Below are 19,161 nucleotides of genomic sequence, written 5' to 3' on the forward strand. Positions count from 1 at the left end.
GAAAAGTATTCAAATAATAGATAAGTAAGCTAAATTTTCTTCAACATTTATGAGGCAAAATACAAGACGATCCTGTGCGGTAGTTGAGAAAAATCCTTTAGTTGTAAAAGTTGCTTGCAGCCTGTACACACTCTTTCTTCTCTGAATCTAATCCGATTTGTTTCCTTTAAACTTCTTTAGGGCTAATAGGTGATTTCTTTATGATATTAGATGGAACCCCTAAGGCACAAATCATACTACAACAACAATTTGTTCCTTGAAACCTATGTATCAGTGCAAATTGTTTCCTCCAACAAGCATCCTTTGGACACTTGCATGCTCTTCCACTCTGTGTGTATGTAATGTCATCCAGTATCTAGTAAGTCGATTCTACTGGTAAATATTCTTCTGTGTCCTTTGATAGGGATAGTACCCCAAGAAAGTCATGTGTGTGGCATGCTGTCAGCATGTTTTTACTCTGTTAAGCATGCAAATAAGAGACGTTGCTTGATTGTTTTTCTTTATCTTGTAGATGGAGGAAATATTTTTTAGGTAAAATGGTTAAAAAGATTTAATTTTGAGAATACATTTTAATTTATATCCATATTGTAAGTGCCTGGGCATCTTAAATGGTTGCACAGAGAAGCGAACGGTGGGAAGGGTGAGAGAAAGCCTGACACTAAGTGATCTTCTATTCACAAACCAAAACACAAGCAGATTCTACTGGAGTTGAAATAGCCCACACTGGCATCATGAATGGTTGAAGGAAGGCTCAAAAAAGGGATCTAATCACACTATATCAACAATGATTAATCGTCCTGATCATGAAGCTCTAAGTGCTAGCTTATATCAAAATATCGAGATCAGCAATATTGGCTTCCATATGCATCAACTCCAGAATATCGACACATTGTTAAGGCAAGCATATGTCAGGAAGTATAATTTACTATTGTGAACTCCAAATCGTAAATACCTCGACAATATGTTGGTAGTCAGCAGTGTGGAGTCAAGATAGTGCATGTCCATAATAACAACACAATAGTTTGTTAGAGCACCATTGTCTGTAGTATGGTAACTTGATCAAAGTAGGAAATGCGAGAACAACCAGTCTAGCAGAGAACTATTTTGTCCTCTGAAACCCTCACAAAACATAGACAATGTGGCCAATACAAACTCTTTCTCAATTGTTTCATCAAATTAACCCATAGGTGTTTGAACAAAGTTTATGTTTTCACGTCCTAACTTTTATCTAGGCACCTACTGCATCTTTTTCATGACTATGCATGCAGTGTACACTGGACTCCACTTTTATAACCATAAAAACACTGGATCTTTTCCTTCGGCACACCTCAAAATAAGGCAACAAAGTCCTAGCATGGTGCAAACCTGGGACCCCATTTATGGCCTGGTTACAATGTTGTTTAAGCAGAAACAACGGTTCCTTTCATTTTTCACTTCCTTGGAGTGCACGTTCTTCACGCTGATAGACTACCTTTGCCTCAGATGTCCCTACATCTCTAGGTCTAGAAGAGACTCCAAATTACATAAGGGGTTGAAATGCAGTCGACAAAAATTAAAGTGAACCCTCTAACAGCGCCTGTTATTGTATAAAGACGCTGTTCATATTACATATCAGTTATGATGATCGACTTTACAAAATATTGGAAACCAAGTGTTTATGTCACAAATATGTCACAAATGCTTTAGTTTCCATGTTTACTGGGGATACGAAGCACTATTGCTTTGTTGATTGCAATATTTTATACAAAAATAGCGATTATTATTACCAGAAATTTAAGGTGTATACCTTTTTTCTCCTTTGGATACCGACCAAACCATTCTTTATTGCGATTGTGCACACAAGCAGTATCATTATTTACTATATTAACCCACAGGAACCGTTGTTTCTACTTACACGTATACTACCCTGGTTTCTTGTGAATAGGGTCTCCCTTGTCTTTTATTCTTGATAGTTACAATGTTGGACGACTGCCACCAACAACCTTTCCAGGGCCGCAGCACAAACCGCCATGTTAAAGAAGACTTTTCTGACCGCCAACCCAGTGGCTGCATCATAATTGGGCAGTCAGACTGCTGCCTGCTTGTCGGTCGGTCTCCTGACCGACACGATGGCAGGCAGCAGTCCTACTGCCCATTAGCGTAGTCAGAGCCTTAGAGTTTGGTGGACGGAGTATTAACTATTGGCATGGTGGAGTACTTTTCTACCAGCATGCTGAGGGTAATTTGCCCACTACATTTAGAGATGTCTGCTTTACCAGCGGACGTCACTTGGATTGGCAGGAACGGCTGTCTTGGTGGTGCCTATCAATGCATTGAAAGATTGATGGATAGCTCCTTCATCATGAAAAACCCTCAACGTTTTTTTTGTTTCCAAAAACAAAATCTCAAAGTAGGATTTTATTTTTGTAAACCCACTTGCCATAGTAGTTTTCTTCCATGGTGTGGTGGTAACTCTGCAGTTTTCAATGCTCCTTACAGCCAGGTTCTACCTAGTGGTGACAGACAGTTAAAACCTGTCATTGTTCTGCCCACTCTAAAAAGACAAATGACACAACCTATGACAGCCCATACTCTGTCAAGCTATTGGAGGCGTATGTTGGTGGCAGAGACTGAGCAGTCTTAGCCATTGATATACACAAGAGCCGTCCAACTCTAAATGAGGCGGGCAGACCTTCATTTTTGCAGAGAGGGTACTCTGTCAGCTCTAAACATATTAACATCCCTGCCAAACTCAAAATCGGGGCCTTGTTGTGCGAAACAAATCTTATTTGGATGTGAGTCAATGAGACTTTTAAATTATGTTACAATCTCCCTTATCGAATGTTAATCTACAATTTGGTGAAGACCTATGCTGGATACATAAAGAAACCTGCATGGAATAACACCGTGAAGATTAAAATACAGATCCAAGTTCTAGAGAGAGCCAAGCCTTAGAATGACGTAATGCTTTCTGGCATAGCCATTTTGAGGGGAACAGCCCTAGCACATATCTTTCAGTGTTCTGAAATACCTTTCTTTATTTATTTGAGGATTGTAGAATTGTAGAATGAGAAAGAAAATTGTTACAAATAAGCAAACAGAACAACTACAAAGTCACTATCGATTAGGTAGATTCATGATACGGAGGGATCATCATGAGCACAGTCCAGTTGAGTTCTTAAGGGTTGTTATTAGACTAATTTGTTTATCAAAAGCCTTTTCACTTCTTTTCTGAAGGAGGTCGTTGAAGAGTTATACCTGATTGTGGGTGGCAATACGTTCTAAATTCTTTGGGCTAAGATGAAGAAGGAGCAGGTGTACGTTTTCTATTTGCTGAGATTCTGCGGTTTCATCAATAAAGAGTTGCTGCTTCTTAAGGAACCGCTGTCCCGACAATTCATGATTATTGGTCAGATAGACGGGGGTGTTGTGGTGGAGGGCCTTATGTGTCATGCAGGCTATTTTCAGCTGGATCCTTGCTTCGAACGGGAGCCAATTCTCAAAGTTTTAGATCTGGGGTGATGTGATCAAATTTTCTAGATCCAGTGACGAGCCTAGCGCCGAGTTTAGCATGGCCCTTAGTTGAGCTAGCCTTGTTTTGGGAAGACCTGCAAGAGTGGCACTCCCATATCTAATAGGCAAATAACTAGGAATTGGAATGCCAAATGAAAGGTATCAGGGGCAAGAAAGGTTTGATTATCCTTAGCATGTTTATTTGGTAGTTGGCTCCTCTGTTGGTTGCGCTGATATGATCTTTCATATTCCGGTATTTGTCCAATGTTATATAAGGTGACCTAATGACGTCAATGGTGTTGGGGGCTCAATTGAGAGCTGTAAGTTGTTTGAGCCATTCATCTATGGGGCAGAGTGGTTGTGGGGGCGATCAACAGGAATTCTGTTTTGAGTGCATTGAGCATGAGGTGGTTGCAGGATAACCATTGTTGGGTTTTCAGCAGGGTGCAGTTGAGAGTATTAACAGCCTCAGGTGATGATTTTTCCAAGTATAATTGTGTATCATCAGCAAACATGTGGTAATGAATATAAGTGTGCTTTAGAATTTCGGTGAGGGGTTCCATGAACAGATTGAATAGAGTAGGTGAGAGTGTGGATCCTTGACGTACTCCGATCGAGACCAGAGGAATGTTGTAGAGGGTTTGATTGACTTTTATTTTTTGAGTTCTGTTCTGAAGGAATGGCGCAACCCATTTAGCAATGGGCCCAGATATCCCCATCCTGACTCTAGGAGGTGAATCATGCTGTTATGTTTGACCGTGTCGAATGCTGAGGGGAGATCAAGAAGTATAAGGAGGCACTTTGTAGAGAACACGGCGGTCACCGAGTTTGGTGGACAGGAGCCGCTTCACAGGAAGTACTTAGCAAAAGCGAGAAAAAAAAAACATTTGAATGTATTTTCCACCCACATAAAATTACAGTCCTTAGGCAGTCATTATGTACTGTAAGGCGTTTAAACAGTGAATTAATTATTTCTAGGTTAGTGGCCTATTTCATAGCTTCCAGGAAATCCGTCATGGCTGAAAATAATACAGCTTTATTGGTTTAAATGACTCTGGCATAGCATTGTTGAACCGAGTATCATGTCACCTGCCAGTGAAAGGGATGTTCAATGAAAGGTGGCTTTATTTTCAGGGAACAACGTGTTTGTCAGTGACTGGGACACTATTGTACTGTAGACAATATTTCTGTTGCAAAGGCATTCCAACAAACCCGCCTGGAAGCAATCACATTTATTTCCAGATCAAATTCATTGGATATTGAGGTCATATATGACAAAATCCTCTTAGAGAGTATAAACCTTAAAAACAGTTATTCACACTTATTCACAAAAAAGTGTACATTACACATTAAGTGTAACTTAATATATCTCTTTACGTCAAAACAGCTTTCTATTGTATAAATGTAAGTATTATACTCAAACTTATGCACCTTATTAAGTAGTGCTAATGTGTGGTTTTCGGTCTTTGTAAAAAAAAAAACAATAATATTACCCCCAATGGTACAGAAGTTATTGCTGGAAAATATGCACAGGTAACGCCCGCGTGTACTTATCGCCCATTGTACACTGTAGGGCAGGTCTCTTATGAGGAAGACTTCATTTCCCTCTGTACATATACGTGCCCCACTCCAGTGTGTCCTGCTCACTGTCCCTGTTGGATCCATGAACGCCATTTAGGGATTGCCAGGGGTTGCAGCTGCAAGGGCTTCCCCCTTGCGACCCCTGACACTACCTTTGCGACCCCTGCCGTCAGAAATGGCAAAATCTGTGCCAGGAATACAAGGGCAGCTCGTTTTTATGGACGTTAGTTGGAGCCCCACTTTCTTTTTTTTCTTTTGTTATAACACTAATAGTAAATAATGATACTATATTATTCAATGTTAGTGTAATAAAAATGGAGTACAATTATCTGGAATATATCCCTCCCTGGCAGCTTAGGTAAGTAAAAATTGCTTTTAAATCTGTGTTGTGCGCATGCTTGCAGGTGAGAGCGTGTTTATGCAAGAGACAGTGACGTAATGTTTGTAGGTGTGAATGTGTGTGTATCTGTAAGTGTGTGAGTGAAAGTAAAGGTCGAATAGCATGGATTGTCACTTCCGCTACCCCAGGCATTTTGTGAAATTGACGTCCATGGTTGGATCTCTTGTTAAATACATGAGTACAGATGGGCCACACAACACGCCTCACTTATATTTGGAGAGGGAGGCTGCGAACCCGACCATCCTACAGCACACCCTGTTCCGTAACCCGCCCCGACGGCATGGAGGCTTTGACTCCCTGGCGACTACAAGACAGGCGTGGCGCACACTCCTAAGCAGGCAGGGCGACTACAAGACAGGCGTGGCACTCAGTCCTAAGCAGGCAGGGCGACTACAAGACAGGCGTGGCACACACTCTAAGCAGGCAGGGCGACTACAAGACAGGCGTGGCACTCAGTCCTAAGCAGGCGGATTGGAGCACTGCTGTACTCCCGGCACGTTCCATTGCACTGGTGCCGGTGGTCTACAATGGGTCAAGAAGGTGGTGCAAGGAAGGCATTAGGCAACTTGGGGATAAACACACTGGCCGATTTCTTCATTGATGGGGTGGTAAGTAGCTGGGACACGAATTAGGAGCGGTGCTCATGTATGTCAGCGATGGCTAAGTACCACTACCACCGTGCTAGACACACATGGCAAGAGCTCCGAGGGGAAGAAATGCTAGAACCACAGGCAACGGGGTCACTCTCAACACTGATACAGACAGAAACACCATGTAAATAAATCACAAGATTTTACACAAGTGCACAGGAGGCACATAGGACAGTGATGCTAAAGGTGCGACTTGAGTGGCAGCGTGACTTAGGGGGGGGCCATAAGCGACAAGGACTGGCAAAACTGGCAATACCGCTGTGCTAAAACCAAATCTGTCTCCTTAAATGAGCGACACAGGCTCATACATTTTAAATTTATACATCGAGTTTATTATACCCCTGAAAGACAACATTGGCATGGGCTGCGAGAAGATTCACGATGCTGGAGGTGCTGGGAGGACAATGCTGGGTTCTTGCAAATGGCCTGGTTATGTCCCGGGATAAATGATACTGGTGTGAATTATTTAGGGAGCTGGGAACTATAGTAGGTACAGAAATAGAGCCAGACCCAAAACTAGCACTATTGGGATATGACCTAAGTATCGAGAAACCCAACCGACCTATAGTTGCTATTGGTTTATTACTGGCCAAGAGGCGTGTGGCGCTATGGTGGGTAAAAGGCCCAATCCCAAAGATAGAGGACTGGCACACAGATCTACTAAACCGCAACACACACTCAGGTACGTTTAACGAGCTACTCCCCCCCCGAAAATTCGACCTAAAAACTGTTGGGCCCCGTACCAAGCATATCTAATAGGTAAGGAACAGGATTGGAGAATGGGGCGACTGGCCAGACAGAATGATCTAAGTAGACAATACTGTCCGGTATGCTCAAATAATGGCCAATGCAACACCTATCTATGTATAGACTCTCTGCAAATGTACCAAGATGAGTATGATAGACCTAGTAAGCAATTTTATTGAATGTGTTGTGTTTGTGAAAATGTATATAACTGTATATGGGGGCCCTACTGAGCCTGATATGTCGACTAGCCAGTTATCTTTATTGCTCAAACAGACAATTGCCAAGTCTGATACCTAGTGATTAACCCTCTGTCCTACTTTATGATGAATCAGAATTGCCATTAGACAAAACTTCGATCTTTCTCCAGCAAAAACATTAATCGCCTGCATTATCTTGGCATTTTTTATTGTTGCCTGAAAATCGCTGTACACACAGGGACACAGCAGGTGCTTCGAAAAACCAAAAGTTATTTCTGAACATAGCACCCCTCTCAAGGTCAGCGGCAGGTGCGGCTGCACAAGACGCACCGCCCTAAAGCCGGCCCTGGTAGAAGGAGCTCAATCCAAGAAGAGCCATGTCTACTACATGCCTCCCTCAGTTTTTAATATTTAATTCCTAAAATGTCATTCCTACAGACCTACCCCAGTGTTTTAGTCTCTTGAAGGTTTGTTGAGTATTTATGGTACACTGGAGATTTCTGACTGGGGTGTAAAGAGGGGCAAAGCTTTCCCTGGACGTGGGCCTTTCTTGCAGTATGATTTCTGGACTGTGGGATTTTTTTAAATTGGATTATTGATTCCTTCCGCAGTCCATGTAGTGTTCTCTGGATTGACGTCAGATGGCCATGGTTTATTAGATTCGGACACAGACTAGTGATTTCACAATTAGCGGTGTGCTACTGGGGGCATGTGCATAATTAGTGTTTACTGATTAAGGCTGGCTATCCTATTGGTGTTTGGTGCACACGTTGTCTAATTGGTGCACAAATGATCCTTGGCGCACCTCCCATCCTGTCTAAGTGTTGCATCCTGTATGGGGTAGAGATTTACAGTGTGTGGATGATGTAGCGTTTCCGGTATGGTAATTAGCGCACTTCCTTGACAGACATGCTGCAAGAGCGTGCATTCTTGTTACCTGTGGAGCAGGTGAACAGGAATACCAAAAACCACATCACAGCCAAAGTCCAAATGAAAAGAAACCATAGGCGTGGTCATTGTGCGCCTGTTAGAAAGTGTGAAACATTTAAAGTAATCTGGGGACTTTGAAGTAAAATAAAGCAAGAGTTGTGGACAACATTGATCTGTAGTGATCAGGGTTACCATTGAATCTATAAGAAAGTCCATGTTTCTTATCACCTTGATTGGGCTGTAGCAGAAAGTCCTAAGTAGGCATAATTGTTGCATTTTGTACTAAATATCTTACATCTGCTGAATGGTAGCCGATAGACTCACTCTCAACGTGGACGTGGCTAGCCACTGGCGTCCATGAAGTCTATCTAAAAGTGGGTATTATAAGCAGGGGAAGAACACAAAACTGACGGAGGCCCTCCTGGTCCCTAGAGAGCGACTTTAAAACAAAGCACAGAAGAATTGGGTGCCAAAGGACTACTGACATACAGTCAGCAGGGACTCCCGGAGGGATGCTCCCAACCTCAAGTCACATCCCACAACCTCAAGCCTATGCAGGAAGCTTAAAGTAACCGTTCAGAGGTTGGAGGCAACAACATTAGATCAATATGGGTGCCCCCTGAATATCGAAGACTGAGATTCGTGGCAAGGAAACATCGATGACGGAGTATCGAAAACGAAATATTGAAAGGTAAGTATAGATTTTCTATCCCTAACCCCACATATAAGTACCTTCAAAATATATATATATATTCACTTGCAGGAGAGGCAGGACTATATACAAGACTTTGCAGCAGTTAAATTAGAAACTAACGGCATTTGATTAAGGTACTCACCGAAACGTGTCAGCCACACAGTTCATTAAAAGCTGCCGTACCTTGCTCCGCTGTGTTCCTCGTGTCTGCTTAGTATGGAGGAGACCTACTTTGTGATATATATATATATATATATATATATATATATATATATATATATATATATATATATATATATATATTAGTTCTGAATCTCTCCAAACACGGACACGAACCACAAATCTTCGTGCAGAGTTATTTTATTGCTCTGTTGCCACAACGTTTCGGCTCGTCCGAGTCTTGATCACATGACATGGCAGGATACGTTTTTGATTTTTTCTTAAAGTGACAAGTGTATACAAACTGTTACCACGTGATTCGTGCTATAATAGACATAGAAAAAATTCCCTGTACATCTCAATAAAATATGTAAACAAAAAAGCACTGACATATATATATTTATATAAGGTTAATAGAGGTGTGGAGTTGGGAATAGTGGATCTATACTTCCTGTATATGCACTTGCCTTTTGACATTTGTGTCTTTGAAATCACAATATTCTTATATGACAAAATTTCTATCTTCGATATTCAGTGGTACAAACACCAAATCACAGAGAACGGACTGCCTTCAACCATTCACTGGTGGGGGTAAAGAAACCAGTGTAACTCGGTGCCACATTTACATATAATTTAAACTGCAGTTCACCCTGAAAGTTTCAGGCAGCAGTGTGCACCAAGAAAAGCATGCACAGCATGTGTATTTTATTATGATATATATTTGATAGCCCTCTTCTTTCTGGCAGAAATATTAAGTATTTTCTAAGATTTTTTAGGAATCAAAAACAATCAAGTGTCTTGTGCAAAATAACCTCTATTAAATAATTCCGTCCAAGGACTACAGGGTGATTTCCCGGAAGGAATGTGATCTAAGATTGAGCAAAAACGCTGCTATCAAAATCTATAGTCTGAACTGTATAACAATGCTAATCCAAAATACTTTTGTTTTTTGTTCCCAGACCTTCAAATTACGAGTGTGACGTCTCCCACATCAGCCCAGCTCAACTGTAATTGGGTGTCGTCGACCAGTTTGGTTTCCTATTTTATGCTAGACCTCAGGGTCGTCAATGATTCCAGTATTCCGCCAGTGAGCGTGTACACCACATCATCAACCAGGTCCAGACTAGTTCAGGGGTTACGAGCTGGGACACAATATAATGTGACTCTGAAATCCTTCGCGTCAAATAGTGCGGTGTTGGCATCTACATGGTCCCAAGGACTGACAGGTATGTTTGAGGAATGTATCTTCTCGAAAGCCTATAGGTGCCCAGAGAGTTTGCGTAAATGTTTCAGAGCGCTATGATTTCATGAATGACACAACTCTACTCATAAGTGAGTTTCTAATACCTCATCTGTATCAGTTTAAAACAACAGATGACTTTAGGGTAGGGTACCACAATATTACAAAATATCGCCTGATATAAATTTTGTGTCATCCTAAAAATCTTCTACAAAAATATTGCCTCACAATAACAGAAATAACGCGTGCAAGAGGGCAATATTTTTGTAAACAATGTTTAGGACATGATATTTATGTCAGGGGCAATTTCTGGATTCAATTTTCTGATAAACAACTGATTTTAGAGAGCGGAGTTAGAGATATTGCATCCAGAAAACAGAAGCTAGCTTTAAATAACTAAATGAATTTCCAAACTGTAGACCCATTTCTAGATTATTCACAAGGACAACACACTATCATATGACCACATTATGTTAAATGGAAAAAAGACTCTTACATAACTTTCTATCCCACTTTTATTTTTATTTTGCATTCCTAAGTCCAAAACTGTGTTTAGGTTCCACCGAAGGCGTTAAAAACAATTTATATGTTTTTTGCTCACTCACTGATTCACTCACTCACTCACTCTCTCACTTACTCACTCTCACGCTCTCACTCACTCACTGTATCAGCACTTTAGATTTGTAGGTACTACAAACATGTCATAGGAAGAGAGCTCGTATCTAACCAGAAAGATGACATGATGAGTAAAATAGATTTAGCCAAATATTTTACTCAGGGAAATAGATGTCTGAACATTTTATCATGCAAATAGAAAAGAAGAGTGGTCAAGTGATATATTGTGCTTTTACAAAGACTAAAAGAGTTACAAAATCATTGCCTCTCTTTTCGATATTGCTTTGTTCTTCAGTTTAAGCTGGAACAACATTTGTGCATCTATTAGTCTGTGCCAATTAGGGCTAGCTCATTGACCCATCCACAAGTAAAAACCAGTCGCGGTTTCATGATAGCCACAACGACGTTGCACGAGGAAAGCAAATTCAATAATACCTTTCACTTGCATTTATGTGCAAACTATTTAGCTAAAATGAAATCTACACAGCATTTTGCTATTGGGTGTGTCAAGGAGCCCAACCCTAGTGCTAATGCCCTTGTGTTTAGAATGACTTGTCTTTCAGCAATCTCCTAGTAGTACAACGGAGGATCACTCATCGACTCAGGGGTCATTAAATCGAATGCACTTGAACCCATCCTGCTTGAGAGCACAACAATGGCCTTCGATGGCTTTTCTTTATTTATCATCATGGTCTCCGCAAGGGACTGTTGCTGTTTGGCTGCAAGCTGCTCGGGCTCTTTCAGTCTCCCAGTGATGGAGTTGGCATCAATACTTACTGGCTCCTAGACTCTTTGGCCCAGATTTACTAACACTTTGTGCTGGCTTTGCCTTACTTTTGTGGTATTTACTACCCAAGAAAAGTTAGCCAAAGTTATGCAATGTACAGCTATGTTCAACTTTGCATCTAGGCGCCATTCTATGGGTGGTACATGGGAACTCCCATGCAACCACCCATGGGGTTTCTCCAGCCATGGTCCCTGCAGGTAACAGCAGTGGGGTGTTGGGGCCGTGTAAGGGGGAATTTCTAGGGACGATGCAGAGGGAAAATTAAATAAATAACAAATTTTCCCTCTGCATCGTCCCTCGGAATCGCCCCTTACACAGCCCCACCGCTGTGACCTGCACAGACCGCGGCTGGGTATCTCACAAAAACGATCTGCTAACACTAGCAGAGAGGATGCCAGAAATGCACACCTCCTCAAAGCAGGGTGAACGGTCGAGTCATTGGTAAAACCTTCTAGATTTAGCCATCTTTGCATGTGCGTTGCATTTGAATCTAGTCAATATTGATACTGTGGGATGTGGTATTTATCGGGTATATTGCCTCAGTTAGACTTCTGTCCCTCAGAATAGGTGGAAACAGCAAAACCATGGGTTTTCCTCATGGGAAGGTGCAAAACTCGGGTGAATGCGGTTTTTCTCCTCAACAATACTGTCAGCTTTCACCTTAGCAAAAACCAGGGGACGGGAGGGAAATTTATGGGATGAATCCTAATTTGGGCAGATCTCTTGCTTACATACAAAGCAGACATCAAATAGGCCTGATGAAATTGTAATTACACCCGGGTAATCAGAGCAATTTTTGTAATATTGTATTACTCTTTTTGATATGAAATTACTGAAAATAATGTGATTATACCTTTTTGCATAATTTGGGACAAAAATTCCCAGCCAGGAGCACAGGAACAGAGCGAGTGGCTGCTGGCGGATCCATGCACTATTTTCTTAGTGTAAAATGCATTCTCTGGTTTATTTTGAATACAAGGGGGTATTTTGCGCTAAGAAAAGAGAGCTCTGAAGATCTCTTTGTGGCAAAGGAATTGGCAACCGATTGCACTGTCTTATACTATGGCCTAATTAACTGTAACGGACTGTGAATCATTGTTAACCTTAATAAAAGGTTTAATAAAAAAAAAAAAAGAAAAGAGAGCTCAATGCAGGGTTACGGTCTTGGCATGATGCCACATAACAGTGGCAGGCCCTGGGGGAGTGCTGTGGAGCGGTAGGGCTGGGGGGGGGATCGGCAGGGTGGGGGGTAGTGGACTTGGACCTACGACGGACAAGACTTAGAGTAAGGCTACTCTGAGTTCTGTCCATCGTATGACCGAGTCCACTACCCCCCCCCCACCCTACCCCTGCCCCGCCTAATCACCCCGTAGCACTCCCTCGGCAAGCCGCCACTGCCGCATAATTTTGCTGTCATTTCACGCACTTACACTACAGCAAATTACGTGAGTTACGCCCACTCCTAGATTGGAAAAAAACTTAGAATGAGGACTTAAATGATCAGAAACCTTAGCTAATTAACAACTGTCAGGAGTGTAAGTCTGTGTGTTATTTTCAATATCCTGGACTGGTTGGGTGGCTCCACTGACTAAACATTGTATTTTTCTGAATTGATTTCAGTGCCTGCAACACCACAGATTGTCCAGGCAAACGGCTTATCCAGCACCCAGATCACGGTAGGATGGTCTCCACAAATAGGGGCGGACTACTACTTCCTAACGGCGGCATTGGGCAGTGCGACCATCAACCGCACCTTCAGCGCACTGAGCGGCAACGTGATTGGTCTGCAGCCCACCACCGTTTACACACTGACCTTGTATGCTGTGAACAGTGCGGGACCAAGTACGGGCAGCAAGAAGATAACCGTGCTTACATGTAAGTATGATGGCCACGCTGTGGTTGGGATCCATGGTGGACACATGACTCAGTGGCCCCCATTTGCTCAAAAGCAATACGATTGTTAAGCTTACGTTTGACTGTATGTTGCACATAGTTTGTGATTAACACATATAGGGGGATATTCACAAGGAAGTGACGGAGAGCGGCGTTAGCCTTCTTGGCTTAACGCCTCTCTCCACCACTTCGGACACACAAGGCTGCATCATATTCACAAGGATATGGTGCAGCCTTGCGTTTCCCCCTGTGATGGCGCTGAGTTTAACAACTTAGCACCAATGCACGCACCCTTGCACCAGAGTGCAAGGGTGTCAGTGTGCAGGGGAGGATTGTGTGTGTGTAGGAAGGTGTCCCTTCCTGCGCATAAACAATCCTAAATGCAATTCTCTCACTTTCATGTGTGGTGCTTTATGCAGCACAAATGAAAGTGACAGAATGACATTTAAAAAAAAGGTTTGTTTATGTACAAGAAGTGGCACCTTCCTGTACATACACAAACCATGGCAATTTGCTTTTTCCATGTTTGCTGCCTAAAAGCAAAAACGAGGAGAATTAAAGCATTTCTCTTCGTTTCGCCTGTTTTAAGACCAGGATTTACTTGGTCTTAATTTTGACGCTGCCTCCTATTTACGCTGTCCTTGTAAATAGGGGGCAGCGTCAAAATCAATGGATGTTGTGGTGGAACGCCCACTGCTACACCAACTGCACGCCCCTTTCACACTAAATACAACGTGACAGGGGGCCTTATTCACAAGGTAGCGTTAAGCCACGTTAAGTGGCTTAACACTGCCTTGCAAATAAGGCAAGGCCCTTATCGCCATCACAACGTCACTGAAAGTGGCGTTGTGGTGGCGATAGGGGCTTGTGAATATGCCCCTTAATTTTTGTGTCGGCTATCGGAACTTTTATTTAAAGGAATAAATGAAATGCCAATAAAGTGCCTCTTTGTCATATCTGAAAGCATGTATGATGCGCGGCACCACAGCAATGTATTTCAACCCAGGACAGTAAAACCATATTTAACGGAGAAAAAGCTGCAACATTTCCTGGACATTCTGTATTTGTTTTAAAAAATACAGGGACAGATGCAAAACGACTCCTAAAAAGTAAATGTACTAGGATTCTTTTTTTACAATGGTTGCAGAATCAGTTTTCTCCATTTTGGCCTTGGTGCAGAAATATTTATATAGTAAAGATGAAGCAAATGCTTTATGCTACATTTCCTATAAGACGAGCAGTGATAAAAATGGTTCCAAATGGATGTGGCTCTGTATTGTGCACCAGTGTTACCTGGGCTGATCTAGAGTTTTGAATACACTTCTGTTCTTTGGCACAGAGGTCACAGATGTGTGTCTAAATATGAAAACGGGCTCGTTGGAGCTGGATCGGGGTGAAGTCCTTCAAGACAAGAGTCACAACCACAAGACTGGTGACACAGAAACAGACGAACAACACAACCGACAAATGCATTTCTGTGGTGTGGGTGGAGACTGAGGGACCCCAGCCTGCCTCCACCTCCTCCCACAGCCCACCTCTAATGCATGCACACTCCACTCCACCATCCTCGCCCAGGGTTGAGATCTGGCTGGTGTGTGGCTCCGCGGAGCTCGATTCCGACCCTTCCCCGGCAGTGCAACATAAATGCTTGCAAAACACCGTCAACATACACTCAAACAATTCAAAGAAATCTATTTGAGTGTCCTTCCTGGGTGGTCGATCTCACCAAAGCATCTCACAAACTGCTTCTTGTGCTTCTCCCCTTCTATACACAACTCATAACATCACGTGTATTTTTAAAGCGGCGTTCACCCCTAGGCATCTTGGTCCTGAAAAACAGAGGCTTATTTTCACCCAACAGTACTACATTTATCGACCTCAGGTGGATGAAAAGCTGCATGGACCGACGGGATTTGAACATGTAACCATGAGATCAAACATAGGCCCCTGCAGGGGGCACATTAGTTCACCGAGCCACCAGACCTGCTTTGGTCATAATCTCATAGACACTTGCATTCTACATAATGAAGGGGAAACACAAAACATTTGAATAAAGTTCAAATTGGAAATTGACTGTGGCGAAACGTTTTTATGGCACAGAGTGGTTTGGGGCACCTGAAGAGGTAGAATATATCTATCCTCAATGAAAAAGATCAAATATTCTAGAGTGCTACCGCCTTGGGCGGGGAGGGGGTTGCCGTCTGGGCAGCTGCACAGTAGTTGCAGGTAGGTCCCTTATGCTCAAGGTCCCAAGCACAATGACTTTGAAAGGACTGGATTAGAAACAAAAAACATGTCCACTAGTAGGGGTGAGAGAGATGTGCTAGAGGAGAATTTTTTTAATCTCTGTGATTATCTGTAAATGCTTAAAACGCCGCCATAATGTGCAATAAATATACGTGTGCCCTTGTTTCAGTGACGCCACCGCCCACTCTTATCACGCGGACGACAGTCAACAGTTACTGTGTGGCCTTGTCTTGGCCCGCTGTGAACAAAGCCCTCATGTATGGGATCTACATCTATGAGAATGGTGATGTCAACAGTTCCCCCGTCATCAGGAAGACCACCTCCACAACAATCATTTTGGACAACCTTCTGCCGTGCACCAAGTACATATTTGGATTGGTCTCCTATAATTGGTTCTACGTTGCCGGTGAAGAGAATCGGGTTCAGCATGAAACAGGAAGTGAGTATGCGTTTCATCCTTCCATTGATGCGTTACACTACAAGTTTAAGCCGCGAGATTCACTGGTCAGATATTGAGCTGGGATTCTTCCAAGAAGAGTGCCAAACTCCACAGTGCTGGAGACTATTTCACACTCTCCTTGACTGCATAAACTAATATGAAACAGTATCATTTTTGGACACAAGATTAGAACATTAGGACCTATTTCATAGCGGGTGTGGACACATATGTAGGAGTGAGTTCCAATCAGCCGTCCTTTTTTAGAATATGTTTTTTAGCAAAACACATACAATATTAGCTTCCACTAAATCATAGAGCACCAATGCCTATGGGTCAGAGATCAAATTGATTTGCTCAAGATTTTTCAATCTACTTGTGGAAATGGAAATGAAAATTCTTTGGCGCGTTCCCTTAATTGCAATGGTGGTAAGCATGCGGAGTAGATAACCTTCCTGCATGCGTAAACATATTTTATTATCCCTTCTGGAATGAGGATTATCTCAATTGGCAAAGCTATTGATCAAAAGTAGAAAGTCCATAAGGCCTTCATTAGGAGTAAGAAAAGCACAACATCACATGGTCGTGTCCCAGAGCCAATAGTCCACAAGATTTAAAGTCAGAGCTTATACGTCAATTTCCTTGGTACCTAATGGATCCAAAGAACATCTCTGGTGCTCTCCCACTGATAATGCACTGGTGATGGATCAAATTACAAAACAGAACATTTACTATTAATATGAATGAAAAGATCAATTAGGTCCACACATCAGAACAAATGTGCTGCTGGATCAAGCGGAAGTAGAGGGGTCCTAAACACTGACATGTCTTCAAGAGGTAAATTGCCTTGACTACATGTATGCCACATGCAAGAAACACTTCACAATAATATGTTGCTACGCATAATGGGGCATATTTACAAGGGCATTGTGCCACCGGAACGTAATTTTTCCCACGTTAAGGTAGCACAATCCCTGCTCCATATTTATATTTTGTGTGGCTTAACGCTGCTTTGTAAATATCGTCCCCTTTCATGCAGGTATCTGCGTGAAAGGGACGTGCAATGGGTTCTGCTGTGTGCATTGCGGGGATGATTATTTTTGTACAGGAAGGGAAACCTTTCTGTACAAACATAATCACAAGAGGCTTTTCCTCTTTATATGTGTGCTGCAGATTGCAGCACACATAGACAAAGGAAAAATAAAGATATTTCTCCTCGTTGCGCCTCCCTCATGCCTCCCCTGGGAGGCGTAAGCTTTTGGCGCTGCCTCAGATTTACTATTTCTCGTAAATCTGGGGCAGTGTAAAAAGGCCATGGATGTTGCTGGAAACGCCCCCAGCAACCCCCATTGCACGCCCCTTTAATGCAGAACACCAAAAAATGTGGCTTAGTGCTGCCTGATAAATATCACGCAGGCTTCTGCGCCACGGAACGTCACAAAAAGTGACATTACGGAGGAGCAGGGAGTCTCATAAATGAGGCCCAGAGACTCAAATCCCCCAAAATTGGTGAAACATTAAAAACTGATGTGGATTCTCAAATGTGTTTCCCATTTGTGATCCTCTAAGCTCCATAGAATTGCAAATGTTGCACTTGCCTCTAATGTTCCTGCTTTACTGTAGCGGTTACTGTGGTGCGCAAATCAGTACTCTTCCGAGTGCCTGGTCGTGAAGAAACATTAAAGGACTACCACAAGGCAAGTGCCCCAGCATCCACGGGTGACCAACTTAAATTCATGTATTGAAAGGAGCAGTCTGTCAACCTGATAAAGTCTGTGTTTTGGTAGACAAGGTGCTTGTGCCATATATGATGCCCACTTCACTGTCCTTCCACGTTTGGTTCTGTAATCAGACTAGGAGTAAAAGCTAGGAAGATACAGTTACATGATTTACTGGAAATTTAGACAATTCTTAATTCTTCTTTGTACTTAATTGTAATTGCTCTGCTTTTTGTTTTTTCACCAGAGGTTGATACAGTTCAGGGACTTGTCCTTGACTACACTGACAACCTTCAACCTGCAGTGGCAACTTGGAATACCTGCAGAGGCGCAATTTCATACACGGTAACTGCTGCATCTGCAGATGGGGACACTGTAACATGTGACGCGGTCAAAACCAGCTGTGACCTGGTAGGACTGAAGTGTGAGAAACGCTACCAGGTGGCTGTCGTAGCAACAACAGGCACCTGCACTAGTGATATTGCGAACACTGTACCACTGGACACAGGTAACTAATTATATAAATGATATATTTTATGTGTCTAAATTAATACATCTATTTCCTATCCACTATATAAGGCCATTGCATGTCATGGGGGGGGGGTGGGGGGGAGGCGTTGCCGGGCAGGCCAAGGTGGCGGGCTAAATATCTCGAGGCTCCGAGGCAGAACCCCTTAATCCGCCACCAACGACAGCTGCTGAGGACATCCGCCTCCCCTGACAAGCGCCTATGAGGGGGGAGATGCTGCAGAGCCTGCTATGCCGTGTCTGGTGCTCTGGGAGGACGGCGGCTGTGCCCATGTCCAGATTCTGCCAAGCCGGGGAGAGGGCCTGCATTGTGATCTCAACACGGTGGCAGCTAGTAAGGAATGGGGGGGGGGAAGGGGGCGACGACGACGGGGGGTGTTTGAAAATATATATATTTTTTAAAACACACTTACCTTTTCTGCGACTGCTGCATAGATCCTATGCTTTGGTGCTCTTCCTGACTCCTGTCCGGAAGAAGCTGCAGAAGCCTCCGGGCACACAGGCTCCCCTGAGCCAATCACAATGCTGCATCTGAGCACCCTGGATCGGCTCTAAGATCAGGACAGGGAGCCTGTGGACATTCCCTACCAGGCTGTCCATTACAGCCTGGTAGGGAATATGCAAAGTGCGCATGACTGCTTGGCCGGCCAAAATGGCCGGCCTAGCAGTCATGTGCACTTAGTGTGCATAGTCCACCCCTCCTCCCACCCGGAACCACCAGCCCTGCCCTGCTCTTACCGAGACCGCAGAAACCAAAAATAAAACGATAATAACCTTATTATTATAATTTTATTTTATGCCTTTTCACTGCTCTAAAAGCAGTGGGGTGACGCTCCTCCACCTTAGC

The 19,161-nt window shown here is 43.0% G+C and overlaps 1 protein-coding gene across 1 annotated transcript in view; it reads left to right on the plus strand.

Annotated features, from left to right (window-relative positions):
* LOC146834707 (uncharacterized) overlaps nt 1-19,161 on the plus strand; it is a 293,340-nt gene that overhangs the window by 22,678 nt on the left and 251,501 nt on the right. The window contains exons 3-6 of the mRNA XM_085602223.1: nt 9,810-10,076; nt 13,113-13,367; nt 15,802-16,071; nt 18,034-18,294. Coding sequence (XP_085458349.1) covers nt 9,810-10,076; nt 13,113-13,367; nt 15,802-16,071; nt 18,034-18,294 — 1,053 coding nt within the window. The remainder of the gene's footprint in view (nt 1-9,809; nt 10,077-13,112; nt 13,368-15,801; nt 16,072-18,033; nt 18,295-19,161) is intronic.

This window comes from Triturus cristatus, chromosome 4_2 (genome assembly GCF_964204655.1).
Source record: "Triturus cristatus chromosome 4_2, aTriCri1.1, whole genome shotgun sequence".
In the NCBI taxonomy this organism is placed as follows: Eukaryota; Metazoa; Chordata; class Amphibia; order Caudata; family Salamandridae; genus Triturus; species Triturus cristatus.